Consider the following 19,098-nt stretch of genomic DNA (forward strand, 5'->3'; position numbering starts at 1 on the left):
GCTTGTTTTCGTTCGATGTTCTCTGAGCAGAGCGGGTGGGCTGTGATCTCGTCATCGGTTTCCCGACAATTTTTCGCCGCGCCTGGATATTGATCTGAAGGTCAGTGGATTGACCCGCCTAGCCTTGAAAGCTTCAATGAGAAATGTATGCAGAGTGTGTCCGCCACTGGCCATTCTCCGCTCGTGAGAGGCCGCGGAGAACGATCGGTCGATTTGCATCGCGGTCAGTGAGTCTGTTAATCGAACAATCGTTGAAGCCGGGGTGGGTGTTAACCTTGTTATAAGAGCAGCTATTCGTTTAAGCAGCATTTATTCGTTTTTAGGTGGAGAAGTAGGAAATTTAGTCATAGCAAATAGTCACGTTTTGGGCATTGCGGCTTGACTGTCCCAGGGCACACTTCAGTACAATTGAAACACATGGCTATGCGGTTCAGGCACCCAGCCGGGCAATCGTGAATGCAAAGGTTGGATAATGTTTTTTAGATTGTTTATCAGGTTGAGGTGTGTGCAAGATTCTGGTTACAGCATATGCTATTGTTTCACCTTTGTGTGGATGTGGCATTTATGTTCAAACAATACATAAGCTCAGTGTTTATGAAAATGACTTTTCATTATTCATATGGAGGCTGCTTGGTGCATTCTGGAAATCATATGGTATCGGCAATATCATTATGTACTATCAGTTACATTAGTCAAAAACAGGATTGATAAATCCTGCTCTGCTCATGGATTAAATGCAAACCTGATAGCTGACCTATCATTTCTGGAAAGTTGCCCAATTTTGTTTTTTACCCACAATTTTACCCACAGCTCAGTTGCTAATTTTACACATTCAGTGTGAAGCCAGTTTGTTAGCTTGCATCTTAGAAGCCATGCCTATGTGACATTTGCAAGGGCTGGTTGGCATGAAGTCAAACAAGTCAAGCTGGAATATTGTGATGATATTTACATTATATAGGACATCAAAATATGAGTGCAAATTGTTAACTGAATTAGAAATGCTTCATCATGGTAAATGCATGTGGGTCCTTTCAGCAAGCTGTGCTTAGCACGGACCAGGATCTTGAAACCATCACTGTAAAAGGGGCCATTCATGTGACAGAATATTATTCCATGTTATATTATCTTGGTCATTTCTCAGTTATTAAGCAAACTGTTTGGCCATGCAACATGATTTGAAAATGAGTCATCCAATTTGGGTAAAGTATATGAGCTGCCTCTTTGCTGTTTCCTTTCCATGGTCCTCCTATTTGACAGGAGAACAAAACCAACTTTGTGAAAGCTTTTCGGGCCTAGGACATATTTATTTATTGCAATAAAACTGTAAAGTATTTCTGTGCTTGTCCTTGCCATAATTGATGCATTAAGCTGTTGATCCATATTAGCTATTGAAATGATTTTGGGGAGATATCCCATGTTTGTTAATCTTGGTTTTGACATGCTGTTTGATCACTGATAAGGACTTGAGGCTAATGAAGTGTTTCAGTATGGAAACATTTTGCTGTAATACTTAGCAATGATTAAGCACTAGGTTTTGGCTGGGGTCTCATGATGAAAACATTGATGCAGATTTCTTGAGTTTGAAAGGTAGGTGTTTTTGCCCATTTACTTTGAAAAATATTATGCATCTAGTATCTGCCCTGAATACATTAGGGCAGACACCCTCCATTTGGGAATGTGCATAATCTCTTTCTGATTCTGTAGTGGATCACAGACTGAGTTGGTCAGGATGTGGTTATAATACAATAATGTTAAGGTGATCATGGGGCAGTTACAGCAACTCATGTGGCAGTTACAGCAACTCAAATCTACCCACCCTGCCACAACTAGGTTAGAACACAGGTGTGCCAATGGGTTGAGCTATGGGAGTGGACAAGCCCACAATCTATGTTTTCCATTTGTATTTGCATTATTGCAGTGAGTTTTAGGACAGGTGTGGTCTCCAGATGGTAACTACACCCCAGCCCTAAGTCCACTATATCTCAGGTGCACCATGACCCCTTAGCACCAATTGGACCAATGCAGGCACTGGTGCTCCATTAAAGGGGTAGGACATTCCTTTTTAAAAGCTTCTGTAGTTTGGAGGCAGTAACATCATGCCAAGTACTATGGGCAATGTTCTATCCCAAACATTGTTAAATGCTGATACCTTTGGGACATGATGTGTGCCAGTTAATATGAGGGTCAGTTTTGTAATTTTGGATGCAAGCAGAGCAACAAGCTGTTTTGTATTACAGAAAGTTGGCATGCACTAGGTACTTGGTGATGGGTAAAGCTGAACACCTGACACATGTAAGCATGCAAGATTGACAAATCCCTGACCACAGACTGAGATGACTGAGATTTGGCTGTAGTTTACAGGCACCTGAAAGGTGATCACTATTTGACTGATGGCAGATGTGTTCCCTTTGGATGATTAGGTGCAGGTGCAGTGTGACAGATGTCTTTGTGACAGATGATGTAGAGGTGCAGTGTGACAGATGTTTTTACACCTCTTGCAGTGATGGCCGCATCCCAAGGCCAGACAATCGCAGACCGCCTCAATGCCGCCCGGCACAGCCTGGCTGGCCAGGGTCTGGCCAAGGCAGTCTGCAAGGCCACCACTGAGGAGCTGCTTGGACCCAAGAAGAAGCACCTTGACTGTAAGCTTGGAGAACCAATTCATCATGCTGTGATGTGAACAGCACAGTGATGTGATGTGAGGGATGTCTGTCCCGCCATTGCTTCACCTCCAGGCAACTCATGAAGTTAACCATGATCATTTGTTCTTGGACAATGCATACAGCAATGCGAGCATTGAAATGTGTATGTGCTAACACCATGTGAGAGCTACCATCCTTGTCTGGTGTATAAATATGTAAATGTTTCAACTGGTAAATCCTCCGGCCGTCAGGTATTGGAGAGTACTGAAATGGACTGGGTGATGTTTGGATCTCAGCCAGATATGTGTCACGATCTGAACCCCCCTCCCCCTTCGGAATCGCTCTGATTCGATCCGGGGTCTTCTTATTGCGAGTCAGGTGCTCTACCAACTGAACGAACAGGGGTGGGCAGGCCGGAAACCTTGTGAACTTACTGGCACAGCAGGCGAGGATGATAGTCTGAACAATTACCCCATTTGTGGCACTCATACCTTGTCTCAATCCTTCCGTAGCATTGACGTGAAGTCTTGTGCTGACCTGACCTGAGGCTGACTCCTGCCTCACTTGAGCCTTCTGCTAACCTCACCTGCAGCCAGCGGAGACCTGATGCGACCTAGAGCCGAGCGTGCTGACCTGTCCTAATGCCAAGCCCTTACTGGACCTGTAGCCAGTGGACCTCAGTGGACCTGTGGGTAAGGTGTGGCTTGACCTGAAGCTGAGCTGTGGCCTGGCTGGAAGCCGAGTCCAGGGCGGGTCTGTAGCGGGGCCTGACCTGGCCTGTCCGGAGGGCCAGTGCGTGACGCCGCGCCCTGTGTTGCAGACCTGCTGCACTGCACCTTCGAGCCCAACGTGTCGATCCCGCAGCTGGCCAACCTGCTGATCGAGCGGACGCAGAACTCGTCCTGGGTGGTCGTCTTCAAGTCGCTCATCACCGTGCACCACCTCATGTGCTACGGGAACGAGGTAGGTCCAGCCGGCCGGGATGGAGCGCCAGGGAGCATGCGGCCAGCCTCTGCGGCCCTAGGGCCACCCGTGTCCGAGTCAGTGGCATGGGATGTGACCCGACCGGCTGCAGGGAGGCCCACTGGAGCGGACCGTTTTCACGTATACGTATGGCGCAACAGAGGTAAAAGCGTCCTGAAAGCTGGCCGTTGTGACCTCGCTGGAGTAAGGAATATCCCTTTCGGGATGGCAAGGGCAACGACCTGGTGCTCGGCAAGTGTTGCCTTCGTTTCTGGTTGGGTGGTTCAGATTACTCCCCCTTGTGTGGCCAGGCACAGCACACGTGGCCCGTGGGCGTAGCATGCGCTCGTAGAAATCGGCGGACACTTGCGATGAGGTAGCGTGATTTGTGTTACGCAGGGGTGCCTGTGTAGGCCCATGTGTTCAATGCGTTTACGTGTCGTTCTTGCGTGTTGGTGACGGAGGCGCGAAGCAGTCGCCTGCGTGGGCTGTCCGGCGCGCTTGAACGCGCGGTGTCTCGTGCGCTGGCGTCAGTGTGTGTGTCCTGGGAGATTAGCTGCACCATGCCTGTGCCAAGCGAATCTCCACTGTGCCTAACGAGACGGCCCCTCGACAGCGATTCACACAATTCCTGGCATCAAGCAACTGCAACTTCCAGCTGGGCAATTTTCTCGACAAAACTGGCGGTGAGTGACGGTCTGTGGTCTGCTGTCGCCCTCTTACGCGGCCCCGCTGTCGCGCCGACCGTCCAGCCTCCGATGTCCTGTCTCATTAAGTCCGGCCTCACGAGTGCGGTGTGGCGCGCGCCACGTCTGCCGTCGGCTCTTCGTCGCTCTGGCGCCGCCCGCCTGCGCCGGGTGTCCTGACCCTGCCGGCGGACAGGACCGGCCCGGGACGGTGGAAGCAGCACCACCCCGCCCTCGGGGGACCCGCCGCGAGGTGGCCACCAACGGAGGACGTGTGCGACGTGTGCCGCGCCCGGTAGCGTGCGCTGACGTGTAGAGGGCGGTGCCGTTCTGCGTCGGTTGCCTGCCTGCCGCCCGTCCCTGTGTGAGCGCGGCGCTTCGAGCCTCGCGCCGCTTTGGAACGCGCTGATGTGATGCCCCCGTCTCACCGCTCGCAGAGGCCAGCCAAAGTAAGCCGCTCGGCTGCGTGCGCGTCCCGCCCCGGGGCAGCCGCCGCCGGGCACGCCGTCCCATGTCCGCAGTCGTTAAGTCGGCATGCGCTTCTGCAGCCCGTCGAGTTCACTAGCTTCGTTGCTTTTGTGTTCGAACACTTGCCTGCAGACTTTTCCCTTGTGCGCTTGGGTTCACCGGTCCCGAAGTCCCGACTGACGACCGGTATTGGGTGCTGGCGGCTGAAACTAGAGATTATCGTGACTCGTCTGGCTGAAGGTCACATAATCTCGCTAGTGGCCTTTGGCTAAGGATGGCTTAAGCACTAGACGTGTAGGTGTGTGTGCGTGGGTGACGCTTTTGCGTACGCGTTTCTGCGAGTGCATGGATGCGGTATGCGTGTGAGCGTGCTTATGCGTCTGCCTGTTTTTTCAGCGCGCTTTCGCACCGTGTGCCTGTCACGCTGGCCGATGCACATATCGCCTCCCGCGGCGGCCGGCACCGGGCCCTGTCATCGCCTTGGCCCGTTATTGTGACCACAGCGCTTGTTTGTGTAACCCGCCGAAAGCGAGGCCCCACGGTCTATGGAGCTGCCGCCACGCAGCGTGTCCGGCACCCGTCACGGCGTCGCGGACTGCTGGTCGGGACTGGGTGGGGATCGGCGGTGGGTGCTGACCGACCGCAGCAGGCGAACTGCCGCCGCCGCCTCCGCCTCCGTTAAGCGGATCTTCTGGTCCGATCGTGCCCCGGCCGGGCGCGCGAGCCAATAAGCGCGCGTCTCACGCGGCGGAACACGGCGCCGACACGCTAGATGAAGGACCGCGCACTCTTTGCAGGGGGTGGGGGAACACTCTGCAAACCAACGCGAACAATGTACACAAGATAGCACACCGCAAACGAAGTACGTAACGGCTATTTGTTTTTCGCAGGCGTGACCACATTCACTTGTGACATGTATTTATTGTCGGGTCGTGGCGTCGTGTTTGACCAACGGGCGTGGGGGCTCCCTTTTGTCCGACGTGCGGACTGGTGTTTGTTTTTCTGTTCTTCCTTTCCCGGTCACCTGGATTTATTTCCCTTCTACTGTCCTGATTGCACCTGTTAGTTAGCCCCCTTTCGTTCCCCTGACTGAGTGCCGTTCTGTTGTCCGCGCGGTCTACCTGCCAGTCCTGTGCCGCCGCTCCGTCCCTCCTGAATGGGGTCCAGTCCTGTCCCGCCGCTCCGTCCCTCCTGACTGGGGTCCAGTCTGTAAGTCCAGTCTGGCTGTTCCGTTCCTCTAGTCTGGGGTCCAGTCTGAGTCCGTGTGAGCCGCTCCGTCCCCTGTCTGGGGTCCAGCCTGAATCCTGTCCGGCCGCTCGGCCCCCCAATCTGGATCCAGTCTGGGTCTGTATGAGCCGCTCCGTCCCCTACCCGTGCGATCCATCAGTGAGTTCCGCCTGACGGGGGGGGGGGGGGGGGAAGTAGGGGACAAGGCTGGAGGGACCCCAGTCTGGGGTCCAGCTGTTAGGTGGTGTGTGCCGCTCAGTTCCTCTGTGCCTGTGGCCGACGTGTGGCGTGGGCAGCACGACCAGCTCGCTCGTAGGAGCCGCCTGAGAGGCACGAGGGCGCCGCGCCGACGGCCAGAACTGGTCTGGCCGGGCCGGGCAGAGGAGGGGAGGGGAGAGCAGCCGCAGAACCAGTCCCCCGCCGCACGGGCTCGCCGCCCACCCAGCACTGTCCGCCGAAAAACGGGCCGGGAATTTACCAGCGGTTAAGGAAATCTGTGCAGAGATACTTGGCATCCTTGCCGTCACGAAATTAGCCATGTTTCTTGGCCTTGACATTTGGCTGGTTCTGCAATGCGTTTAATGTGTTGGATTGTAGTGTAGTGGTGTTGCTGGACGTCGTAGAGGCAGCTTGTGATGTCTAACGCTGCATAGACGATGGCCATTGTGACGGTTAACGTTCTAGAAACGAAGGTTACTTGTTACATGCGCATTTATTTGAATGTCATTTCTTCCACGTTGTGTTCAACTTCGTAGGACCCTGTTGCTTAGACTGCACGAGTGGATTGTATGTACCGTTGATGTATTTTGTGTCTATGCTGTATCGGTAGAAACCGCACAATCTTGGGATCAGGACTATAAACAGCTGTGTTCGCGGTGGAGTAGCGTATCAACATCATCGGCTTGTACGACCGTACGCTAAACCAGTGCCGACATCTTCACACCCGGCTCAGCGAGCCAAAACACTGCATCATCTCGGCGGTGGCCTTGAATCGATCGTCGGCCGTCGCGTGAGGGACGCCGGCCGAGTGTCGCAGCACAGCCCCGGGAAGCCCGGGAGCCGCCGATTAGCCGCCGTCTCCGGCCCGGCCGGCGCCGCCGCCGCGCGCCGGTACCGTCTAATGTCCGTCTGCTTCCAGGCTATGACATGTCCACCTACATCCGACGCTACGCGAAATACCTGAACGAGAAGGCCATGAGCTACCGCGCGGTGGCCTTCGACTTCTGCAAAGTGAAGCGCGGGTAAGACGCGCTGCCGGGGAGAGAGGACAGGCCCCGACAGCTGGTCCGAGCCAGCCGATTCCCCGCGGTGTCAAACTTTGCAGTCGACGTCCGGGCCGAGCGTCGCACACGGCGCGGCGGCGGTGTCGGCTGCGAGATCTCCTGACAGCGGCCATCCGTCCGGGCCGAGCGTCGCACGCGGCGCGGCGGCGGTGTCGGCTGCGAGATCTCCTGACAGCGGCCATCCGTCCGGGCCGAGCGTCGCGCACGGCGCGGCGGCGGTGTCGGCTGCGAGATCTCCTGACAGCGGCCGTGCGGCGGTGTCGGCTGCGAGATCTCCTGACAGCGGCCATCCGTCCGGGCCGAGCGTCGCGCACGGCGCGGCGGCGGTGTCGGCTGCGAGATCTCCTGACAGCGGCGCGGCGGCGGTGTCGGCTGCGAGATCTCCTGACAGCGGCCGTGCGGCGGTGTCGGCTGCGAGATCTCCTGACAGCGGCCGTCCGTCCGGGCCGAGCGTCGCACGCGGCGCGGCGGCGGTGTCGGCTGCGAGATCTCCTGACAGCGGCCGTGCGGCGGTGTCGGCTGCGAGATCTCCTGACAGCGGCCATCCGTCCGGGCCGAGCGTCGCGCGCGGCGCGGCGGCGGTGTCGGCTGCGAGATCTCCTGACAGCGGCCGTGCGGCGGTGTCGGCTGCGAGATCTCCTGACAGCGGCCATCCGTCCGGGCCGAGCGTCGCGCGCGGCGCGGCGGGCGGTGTCGGCCTGCGAGATCTCCTGACAGCGGCCATCCGTCCGGGCCGAGCGTCGCGCGCGGCGCGGCGGCGGTGTCGGCTGCGAGATCTCCTGACAGCGGCCGTGCGGCGGTGTCGGCTGCGAGATCTCCTGACAGCGGCCGTCCGTCCGCTGGCGGCTGGCAGATGCGGCCGACGCTATGCCGGCCGCCGGCGCCGTTGGACGCTGTCCGTGCCGAGGCCGCTGGTAGTGGAGCGCTTGAGACCGGCGGCGGAGCGCTCTCCCGCGCGCGAGCTCGGTTTGCATGCACGGCCCCCCCCCCCCCGCTCGAGTTACGCCCGGGGCGGCGGGCAGGGGGGGGGGGGGGCGGAACGGTTGACGCCGGCTGATCGGCGCCGCCGGCCGCTGCGGCGATTAGGCTGAACTCTGCGGGGGAGGGGGTCATGGGGCGCGCCGGCCTGGGGCGGGCTCGGCCAGTGGCGCCGGTCGAGCGACATCCCAGCGGACCACTCGACTCGGCCCAGGGCGCGGCGACGGCTGGCTCAGCAGGGCAAGTTGGTCGGAAGCTCACTGACTCACAGCGCTAGTGCCACCAAATTATGTCAGAGAGCTCTAATGTCAGTGGGTGCCGAAACACATGGCCCACCACAGGCGACATGGAGCATCTAGTATATCACAGACATCGAGTTTCTAGATGAATTCTCTGCCACACACCCACCGACTGGTACGTGTGTAGCGTGTCCCGGTCTAGCTTTGCTGCTTGCTCAGTGTTTTTTAAGCATGTATTAAAAAGATCACCCGCGAGAACGGGTAATCTGTCACGATGATGTCGCTCACTCCGCGCAAATAATGTTTGTGGCCAAACGCATGCGACGGCTGAGCTTTTCACCCAAGAAGCTGTGCCCTTGCTGTCCGAAGCGGCTACCTCCGCAGACGTGTAGGCAGGTGTCGTTGATGGGGGGGGGGGGGGGGGGGGGTGGGGGAAGAATCCATCGCAGAGCCTTCCCGCTGCAGCGGATAAACAGGTACGGTCCGTGCGGGCGACCATGCCTGTTTATCCGCTGGCGCAAGTCCTGTTCGCGTTTGTCCATGTGCGATAACCTGCTAGTCTGCGGACTGTGCTGGTCCATTGTGTGGCCAGAGGCCCGCTCCTGACGGGCCGCCCTCCCCCGCGCTGTCTGCAGGAAGGAGGAGGGGACGCTGCGCAGCATGACGGCCGAGAAGCTGCTGAAGACGCTGCCCGTACTGCAGAACCAGGTGGACTCGCTGCTGGAGTTCGATTGCTCGCCCAACGAGCTGACCAACGGCGTCATGAACACCGCCTTCATGTTCCTCTTCCGCGACCTCATCCGCCTGTTCGCCTGCTACAACGACGGCATCATCAACCTGCTGGGTAGGAGGGGCGTCGACCGGCGGGAGGAAGCGCGGCGCGGCGGCTGGGCGGTGGGCGCCGGCAAGGTCCGCCGACTCGACACAGCCACTGTTTAAGGTCGCTGCCAGGGTCAGCTGACATAACGAGCCGACGGCGCCGTGACACTTGTGACGGGCGACCCTTTTGACGGACGGGAGCGGACGGGCGGTCGGGGAGGGGCAGGGGGAGCGTTAGTCAGCAGAGCCTGATCGGCTGAACGGGCCGATACGGGCTGATGGCCTCCGCTCGAGCAGCGGCTGATGAGCGGGCGGATAGACGCGGCCACTTGGGACTTGACAGCTTACCTCACGCCTGATAATGAAATATTGATAAAGATGAATGCCGTTGTAACGAAAAAAAGTAGATGCTGATGTCCCCTCACTGGTCGGTTGAAATGTTGTTTTTTCTTGGATTACAGAGAAATACTTTGAAATGAATAAGAAACAATGTCGCGAGGGTTTGGACTTGTACAAGAAGTTCCTGATTCGGATGGACAAGGTTGGCGAGTTTTTAAAGGTGGCAGAGGTAAGGTATCTGTTGGGGTCTGCTGTGCAAGATTATTCCGTCTAAGTGCACTCTGATGATATGTCGATGGCCGGTTTCTTTAAAGTGTAAATGTGGCTTAACCTTTTTCTAATCGCTTCTTATAGGCGCTTGGACTAGAAGCAACTTGATTTTACAGAAATGAGAAGTCAGTGAAACGAACCAGGTGTGTTTCCTGCGCGCTTGGAAATCAGATAGACGTAGTTATTCCTAGTTCAATTTTGATAAGCTGGTCCAGCCTGGCTGTTTGCATCTCTTAGGGTCCTTTTGCTAGTTGTATATCATCGTTTTTTTCTGGAGCGATGCGAACGACATTTAGGACAGGTTGATAATGAACGGGTTGTGATGTAGTTGACACTGTGCCCTTGTTTTGTCCCCGGTCCGCCCGACACTGTGCCCCAGTCTCGTTCTCTGTCTCCCCGGCATTGGGGCCCTGTCCTGTCCCCGGTCCGCCCGACACTGTGCCCCAGTCTCGTTCTCTGTCCCCCCGGCATTGGGGCCCTGTCCTGTCCCCGGTCCGCCCGACACTGTGCCTCTGTCCCGTCCCCGGTCTGCCCGACACTGTGCCTCTGTCTCGTCCCCGGTCCGCCCGACAGTTTGCCCCCGTCTCGTCCCCGGTCCGCCCGACACTGTGGCCCTGCCTCGTCCCCGGTCCGCCCGACAATGTGCCCCTGTCTGGTCTCCGGTCGGCCCGACACTGTACCTCTGTCTCGTCCCCGGTGCGCCCGACACTGTGGCCCTGTCTCGTCCCCAGTTCGCCCGACACTGTGCCCCTGTCTCGTCCCCTGTCCGCCCGACACTGTGCCTCTGTCTCGTCCCCGGTCCGCCCGACAATGTGCTCTTGTCTCGTCCCCGGTCCGCCCGACAATGTGTCCCTGTCTGGTCTCCGCTGACACGGGCGTCGCCTGGGACCGGTAGCGCATTGGCGTGGACAAGGGCGAGATCCCGGACCTGGCGCGCGCGCCCAGCAGCCTGCTGGACGCGCTGGAGCAGCACCTGGCCCACCTGGAGGGCAAGAAGGCCGGCACGGCCAACACCAGCAGGTGGGGGATCGCCGCCGCCGCGGTGGTCCTCACTGGAGTACTACGGGGCTGACGGGCCAGCTTCCGGGTCAGATGAGGGGGGGGGGGGGGCACGTGATCCGCCGGGTCGTGTCGGGACACGTGTGTGCGGTTGCGACTGCGATCTAGTCGGGGCTACGGCTTGGCTCAGAGGGGACGAATTTCACGCCCCCTGTGGAAAGTGGAAGTGATCGAATCCGCTCTAAGCGGTATGTGATGCTCTGTTTAACATGTTGTTCCTGTGACCGCACATAATCGCGTTGTGCTTGCATGCCCATTTTATATTCGGGTTATTTTTAGCATTTTTCGTGGGATGTTTTGAACTTGGATGGCTGTCTTGGCTTAAGTTTTCCGTTTTTGTTTTGTTTTGTTTTGGTTTGTTTTGTTTTGTGTGGTGTAGATTGTATTCTTGCGTGCATATAACGTTAGTTACGCCTGCACCAGTTCGCAAACCGGTGTTTGAAGTGGCGACGTCCGCCTGCTGTTCCGCCGCGGAGTGTTTTGGTTTCACCGCACGGCGCCAGACCGTAGAACCGAGCTGCTCGCCTCTGCATGCGACGGGCCGTTTTGTGTTGGCACGCACGCGGGCGCCGTAGCCGCCGCCGTCGCATGCGCACTGACCTGCGTGTGTGCCTGCCTGCCTGCCCGCGTGCGGTCACAGGATCAACATCTCGTCGGCGGTGACGACGCTGACGTCGACGAGCACCGCTTTCGACAGCGTCGGCGCGTCGGCCGTGGACGAGGCGCTGCGCTACCAGGCGCTGGCGGACGAGGAGGCGGCCTTGGAGCAGCTCAAGGTGGGACGAGCTGCGGTGCGGCCGACCGAGCCGGTCAGGGCTTGTGGCGCGGCCGGTGCGCGACCGACCGGGCCGACCAGGGTGTGTGGCGTGGCCGGTGCGCGGCCGACCGAGCCGGTCAGGGTGTGTGGCGCGGCCGGTGCGCGGCCGGTGCGCGACCGACCGGGCCGGCCAGGGTGTGTGGCGCGGCCGGTGCGCGGCCCGACCGAGCCGGTCAGGGTGTGTGGCGCGGCCGGTGCGCGGCCGGTGCGCGACCCGACCGGGCCGGCCAGGGTGTGTGGCGCGGCCGGTGCGCGACCGGTGCGCGACCGACCGGGCCGGCCAGGGTGTGTGGCGCGGCCGGTGCGCGGCTGACCGGGCCGGTCAGGGTGTGTGGCGCGGCCGGTGCGCGGCCGACCGGGCCGGTCAGGGCACGCGGCGCAGCCCGCACCGGCGCCGACGTCAGCGCCACGTGTTCGTGTCACTAGTTGCAACGTCGGTTGCCTCTGGTCGCTGAGAGGATGCGATAATGTTGCGCCTAGTTGTAAGGCCATGCATGGTAGCTTTGCAAATTAGTTTGTTGTAAAAATTATCCATAGGAAAGAAGCCGCAGTCCGGCTATGTTTTTTACATTCACCGCAGAGCCGTCTGCTTGAACAGCATTTGGCCTGCACGTTTTTGTGCATTTCCTACACAGAGTCGTTATTCGAGCGACACTTATCATAGATGTTTTGTTATGTGTAGATGACTAATTCGCTCAATGCTACTTCATCTGGGTTTGTAGCAGTGCTTGTGCAGCCCATCCCGTCAGCTCAGACTGCTGCTACCTGTTATTCGCGCAGTGCAAACCCACACGATCACTGCTTGATGCGCCTCCCCCTCCGTCGCACCGTACCCGTCCACTGACGCCGCAGCCCCTCCCTCCCCCAGGACGAACATCTCAAAACGAACCCGTTCCTGAGCTCGCCGGTCTCGGAGACGCCCGCCGCTTCCGCCACCGCCGCCTCGACGACGGCCGCCGCGCCCGTGACGTCATCAGCCAACGGCCAGTCGGCTTCCATCATAGATCTGTTCGGCGCGCCGGCGCCGGCGACCGCCGCAGCGGTGAGTCCGGCCGCCGCGGAGCGACGCGCGCTGTGCTGGCGTCCGTTCAGATGGCGGGTGGTCACGGCCCTCGCTGAGGAACGCTGACACGTCCCGCGATTGAGAGGTTAGCGTCGGAAAGGTGTTCACCCCGAGCTGGGCGGGCAGCAGGGCCTGCTGTGCAGGGGTAGTTACACTGAGCTGTCCTGAGCTGTGGAGCGCCAGCTGATTCTGTCCTGGCCTCGGCCCCGCTCCAGCCGGCCGGCCGCGCCTCCGACGACCTGCTGCAGCTCACCGGTAACCCGTTCGCCGAGATCATGGCCGCCTCGGCGCAGCCGGCCCCCGCCGCCCTCAACGGTACGCCGCCGCCGCCGCGTGCGCGGCCGCGCGTCCACCGATCACCTCGGCGGCGAGCCGCGCCGAGCCGCCCCACCTCAAGGGGACGGCCTGGGACGGGTGGCGTCATCAGCCGGCTCCCGGCCCGCGTCCGCCGCGCCACGTGGCGCGCGTGACTGGGGATGGCGCGCGCGTGATGAGCAGCTGCGTGGCGCCAGTACCGGTGGCTTTTGGTGTAGACGTTACTGGGCTCAACGACGGGGCACCTCGACTGCAAACGTGCACGCATACGCGCTTGCCCCTAGTTTTAAGGGGGCTCTGTGGACTGGGACATAGTTTGCGTGTCGATGAGATAATAGCGCTATCATTAGCGGGAAGTCTGACTCAGTATCGATAATCTCTTGGCAGGGTCTGGTGCTAACAATGACTCTGTATCGATAATCTCTTGGCAGGGTCTGGTGCTAACGATGACTCCGTATCGAAAATCTCTTGGCAGGGTCTGGTGCTAACAGTGACTCCGTATCGATAATCTCTTGGCAGGGTCTGGTGCTAACAATTTCAACATCTTCGACTCGTCCCCTGCCACTGGGTTCGCCAACTTCGAGCTGATCCAGCCTGCACCTGGATACAAAGGTACCGGGTCCGAGACCGGGCCGTCCGGAAGCTGCGGGGGGTTTTGCTCGCTGATCTGTGTAGGCTACGCGTGTGTGCTGTCCGTTCTACGAGTTTGCTAACGCACGGCTCTAAATTTCTGGCACTGTTTGATCAGCACAGCCGCGCTGTGCTGATCAGCGGCGTGTGTCGTACTCTGAGTCCACTTTGGCCCCTGACTACCGAACCCGGAATACAGTCTGTGATGACTAGGCAGCGGTGTTGCTGTGTAGCTGCTGCTGGGTGTGCGTGCGTGCGTGCGTGCGTGCGTGCGTGCGTGCGTGCGTGCGTGCGTGTGTGTGTGTGTGCCGCTACGGGCGGTTATTTCCCGTATTGGACCCAGGGCTGAGTCAGCGCCGCGTCATTAACAGCGTGGCGACCAGTCGGCCTCTCCCGTCACGTGCGAGCCATTCTCGCGCTTGCCCTTGCGATGTGTTCGCTGGGCCGCGACAGTGTCCGTGTTTAGATGTCATGGTGAGAGGTCGGGAATCGGCTGTGATCGGCCGGCGGCCAGCGGCGGTCTGCCGGGCGAGCCGTCGGCCGGCTGACCGGTGTTGTGGTGTCGTTACACGCAGCCGAGGAGGCGGCGGCGGCGGCCCCGCCGGCCGAGGCGCCGCCGTCGGCTGAGGGTCCGCCGCCCGCCGCCGCAGGTACTGGCCCTCCGCCGCGCGGCCACCGCTCGTGCAGCCGGCTGTGGGCGCTCCCAGCCACGCGGCGTGGCTCCGTATCCCAGGCAGCTCTGGTGATGTGATGTCTGCGGTGGCTGCGGCCGGCTTTTTCCGCTCCTGATGTCCTCTGCAGCGGCCACCCGTTCCCCGGGGTCCACCGCCTGCGGTCAATTTGAGGTCGCTGATTGTCGTAATGGGTGAATGTGGCCCTGTGCTACATGGTTCTGTCGCCGCCGACGAATGTGCTGACTTTTGCAAACAAGGCTGGAAATGCACCTTGGCGTTATTGCCCTTGGTGTTTACATAACACATTCTAAGAAGTAATGTGGCGATGTTGTTGCAGGTGAACTTTGACTCCCTTTCCCAAGCATTCCACGTTGAATGTTGGTGTTGGTTTAATGTTTTAGATTGCTCTGATACTTCCTGTGTTATATATATATATATATATATATATATATATATATATATATATATATATATATATATATATATGCTTCATGTGTAATGTGTGTTAGCTCTAATACTTCATATGCCGTACGGATCGCCGGTACAAAAAATGATGCAGACGATGAAAGCGTCCCTCTCACTACCCATGCAGGCCCCGTATATATTTACCAGCCTTCTCCATTCCATTTATATTGTGGGTCCAATGTCCACAAATGCTCAGGCATTCCTCCATGTTCTTGAAGGCAAGAAAGCATTGCTCATAAGGGAAGAGGTGGACAGGACCAACCCTCCCCATGATCCGCATCCTTATTTGTAATCACGGCGAGCTATTGAGCTTCAGAAAACATCGCCCGGCTGCGGCCGTGTGACTGCTGTTATCCGTCTTGCGATGCGATCACATGCTGCACCCTCGGTTTTGGGTAGACTCCCGAGAATGGCAAACGGAGGAGTCTCGTACAAGGTATCAGGGCTAGCCAGCTGCAGTTAGTGGACTGCCGTGTCCACCAGCTTATCGTAAGCTGTATGACAGGGCACAGGGTATGTGCCCGCTGGCCATAAATGGTGTGATGGACGGAACTTCTACCGTGCTTTTTTTAAATATCCATTGATGCACTACGTATCACGTTGCACGTATGTTGTCTGCCCGCGTCCGTTATGTAATAGTGCACAGGTGATCGACTCTTCCCCTAGCGTGCACCGTGTCTACGGGACCGGACGTGACCTGCCCTGTACCGCAGGACCGGACGTTCCCTGCCCTGTACCGCGGGACCGGCCGTTCCCTGCCCTGTACCGTAGGACCGGCCGATCCCTGCCCTGTATCGCAGGACCGGACGTGACCTACCCTGTACCGCTGGACCGGACGTGACCTGCCCTGTACCGCAGGACCGGACATGACCTGCGCTATACCGTTGGACCGGACATGACCTGCCCTGTACCGCAGGACCGGACTTGACCTGCTCTGTACCGCAGGACCGGACGTGTTCGGAGACATCCTGCAGCCGGTGAGCCGGGGATCGGCGGCGCCGGCGGGTCAGCCGGCCAATGTCAGCCGGGCGGCGCCGCAGCCCAAGCTCATTAGCAGCGACCTGGACATGAGTCTGCAGAGCCTGGTGCAGAACCTAGGCATCTCAGGCAGCGGCGCGGCGCATGCGCAGAAGCCCAGCTGGGGCTCGCCGGTGAAGAACACGGCCAGGACGGGCGGCCACAACTGGACGGTGCCGGCGGCCTCGGGGCTGACAGGCGGCTCGCCACGACCCATGGTGAGCCGGACGCCGCTCCCCCCCCCCCGCCCCGGGTCACACCCAGGGACACGCCGGTCCCTTCGGTCTCCTTGGTCCCCTCGGTCCCCGTCCAGGGACGCACCGGCCACCCTGTGTCCCTGACGGCGGACCGGGCAACGCCGGGCGAGGCAGGCGCAGCGTTCAAGCTCCAGGAGATTGACCACCCACCGACCAGGAGTCGGAGGGGGGGGGGGGGGGGGGGGGCTCGTTCTGACGCCTGTGACACAGACACGGCCCGGCACTTACCCGTAACTAGTGTTGACACTCAGGGCTGGTGCGACCCTTGACTAGGTCTGGTCCCTGACTGGAGCTATGAGGAGAACCGATATGTGGCCTAGAGTAGGGAGCGGGCCGTTACCATATGACCCGGAGCGTGGAGGGGCTGACATGAGATGACCGTCGGCATGCCGAGAGTATTTGGTGCGATGATAGTATGTGTGTGGCCCAGCGTAACACGAGGCAATACGATATAATCTAGGATATCAAAAGAGCGGGTATGGCGTCGTCTAGGATATGGAGTCCATTGATTGCATTGCACATATGTTATTCCAAGCGATGAATATGTTGTCCGATCCGGGGATAAAGAACGGCGGTGTGGCATGACCTGCGGTGTTCAGGCGCTGTGGTAGGACTTGAGATGTTTTATGGGAGGTACGTGACCCAGCGTGAAAAAGGACGTATGTACTAATGATAAGACCCCGAGTCGGCGGGCTAGACCGGCGTGAGCTGTATACGCTATGTAGATATATGCAGTAGCGTCGACGAGCCGGGCCCGCGGCCGGGGCCGTGCGTGCGTGACGGCTGACGGGTGTGCGCCGGCTGCCGCAGGCTCCGGGCGCCCTGCCGCCCCAGCCGGCCCAGGCCCCGTACGGCATGTACGGCGCCCAGCAGCCGGCACCCGTGGTGAGTGCCCGGCGCCGGCGGCGAGGCCTGTGTCGCGTGTCGGTACTTCGCTCGTTTCTCGTCATGAGCAGCTTTAGCCCGTCTGCTTGTCGCTAGGGAAGAGATGACGGCACGTACGAATAGTACGGCTGTGTTTCCTGCCGTTGATGTGCTGCCGCTGATGTGCGTGAGTTGGCTCCGGCGCGCCAGGCTGCAGCGGCAGTCTGTCGCCGCTTGACGCCACCGCGTGACGGGCATGCCGTCGCCCCCTCCCCCCCCCCCATCTCACCAGCGTGTGTCGATTTCAGGGCATTCCGGCAGCGAACCCGCCGGCCTCCACCGCGTTCGATCCGTTTGGGCATTTGTAAACTATAGCAAGAACAGGTCAGTGCTCGCGCTCTTCCGTTCACAGAAACGGGCAGAGACGGGTTCAAAGTAACGGAGTGCGGGGATCAGTCTTCTAGGGGCGTTTCACCTCCCATTGCACGCTGTCGTATATAGTTCGCCACCGGCCATCAGGGGCCATGTTGCGTTGCTCGTCTAGTGTGCGGTGACCATGCACTCCCGCGCTGAATGTCGGCCCCGTCGACGACGGCGGGCGGCCGACGTCAGAGCCCCTGACCGGTTGCAGGAGCCGCACGTTCGCAGCGACCTCCTGGGCGGCGGGCGCCGCCACGCGACGAAGACAGCTCCATCGGCCGCGCCGCCAGGTTGTTTTGAGATTGTCGTCGCCGCCGTCTGTGTCGTTTGTGCTGTTGTCTCCCATAGGCCGTCGCCGGGCGGCGGTCGCGCGCCGTAGTGGGCTGGCTGGCGGCGGGCCGGGCGCGCCGCCCGACCGTGGCCGTCGCGCGCGCTCGAGCTTGGAGGCGGATCGGCCGCGGCGAGCGCGGCCGGGCAGGGTCTCGGCGGCGTCGGTGTCGGTGTGCGTATGCGTGGGTGGGTAGGTGGTGCGAGGCTCTGCGAGCGCGTGTGGCCGGGCGTGCGCGAGAGGGAGAGTGCAGGGCTGGCTGTCGGCCGGTGCTAGTCCCCGGCCTCCTGGCGGCCGCCGTCGACACTAGTCGACGGCCAGCCGCCGCTACATTCCAAGTGGTGGGCGCCGTAGACGTGCCGCCGTAGCGCCAAAACAGTGCGTGTACCCGGGGGGGGGGGGGGGGGACGCGCGGCCGCGTTAGACCCTACTTAAGCTCGGCCTCGCCGCTCCACCCAGCGGCGCGCGCGAGCGCGGTGTTCGGCGGCCGAAGCGGGTGCCGACCGCGCGGCGCCGCCCGGCCGCCCCTCTGTGTGTCAGCTGAATATAACTCTGTGGTAGATTGTGAAGTATGGTTGTTACGTAAATGGTCCCGCAAAATAAGTCTTTTGGTCATCGTTTATTTTCCGTCTTATCGAGTTGTTACAGCTTGCATGAGAATCTTTGTTAGCCGCTGTTGAATTATTCGAATTGGCATGACTGTATGACCCGCCATTCTGCCCAATTCATTGCATAAGAAGTGAAGAAGTGATCTGTTTTAGCACACTGCATAGAGTCAATAAAGCTGGTATTCGCCGTACGAACTATGATCGGTGATTGGTGTTACTCTTGTGTAGTGGACGCCTGCCATGCCGCAGATCAGACGAATCATGTCCAAACGCCGCGTCAACTGGGTTAGTCTCGCCACGACCTAGTGTGCTGTATGAGGCCGTAACTAATAAGCATTGAAAGCTGCAGCTCAGACTGCGAGGCACTAGTGCGTGTTGGGAAAGAGTGGAAGCAAATGGACAGATGCGCTGCCCGCCTTCACTGGAAGAGAAGGCGGATGCCTCCTTCGTCGCCACTGTGGCTTTGCGACGCACTCAGCTGCTGAGGCTATATGGCGTCGCCTGCCTCTCACAATGGCAAGAAGGGTGGACACTGCGGGGAATGGGACTCCGTGTCTCTGGTTTCTCCGATGCGAAATAGTTAACGCAGACGCGGTAACCGCTAGCTACAGGATCGGACTGCGGGGTGCCGTGTGATTTATCCGAGTGAAACGAGGCGTGAACGCGA

General features: G+C 59.3%; 1 protein-coding gene and 1 long non-coding RNA gene across 2 annotated transcripts; both read left to right on the plus strand.

The window, feature by feature from the left end:
- The first annotated feature begins 2,177 nt into the window (after positions 1–2,177).
- Positions 2,178–16,509, plus strand: lap (phosphatidylinositol-binding clathrin assembly protein lap). The gene is made up of 13 exons (XM_037223300.1): positions 2,178–2,183; positions 2,573–2,642; positions 3,463–3,605; positions 4,222–4,291; positions 7,125–7,227; positions 9,122–9,395; positions 10,810–10,934; positions 11,614–11,671; positions 13,069–13,108; positions 13,688–13,780; positions 15,883–15,914; positions 15,978–16,172; positions 16,504–16,509. Exons 1-13 carry the CDS (start codon positions 2,178–2,180, stop codon positions 16,507–16,509), a joined length of 1,215 nt encoding a protein of 404 aa, XP_037079195.1.
- A 546-nt stretch (positions 16,510–17,055) lies between these two features.
- Positions 17,056–17,912, plus strand: LOC119100900 (uncharacterized). Its single transcript, XR_005094479.1, has 3 exons — positions 17,056–17,096; positions 17,384–17,459; positions 17,707–17,912. It is a non-coding gene; the product is annotated as an uncharacterized LOC119100900 (long non-coding RNA).
- Positions 17,913–19,098: the final 1,186 nt, after the last annotated feature.

This window comes from Pollicipes pollicipes, unplaced genomic scaffold (assembly GCF_011947565.3).
Source record: "Pollicipes pollicipes isolate AB1234 unplaced genomic scaffold, Ppol_2.1 Scaffold_4881;HRSCAF=5763_pilon_pilon_pilon, whole genome shotgun sequence".
Lineage (NCBI taxonomy): Eukaryota > Metazoa > Arthropoda > Thecostraca > Pollicipedomorpha > Pollicipedidae > Pollicipes > Pollicipes pollicipes.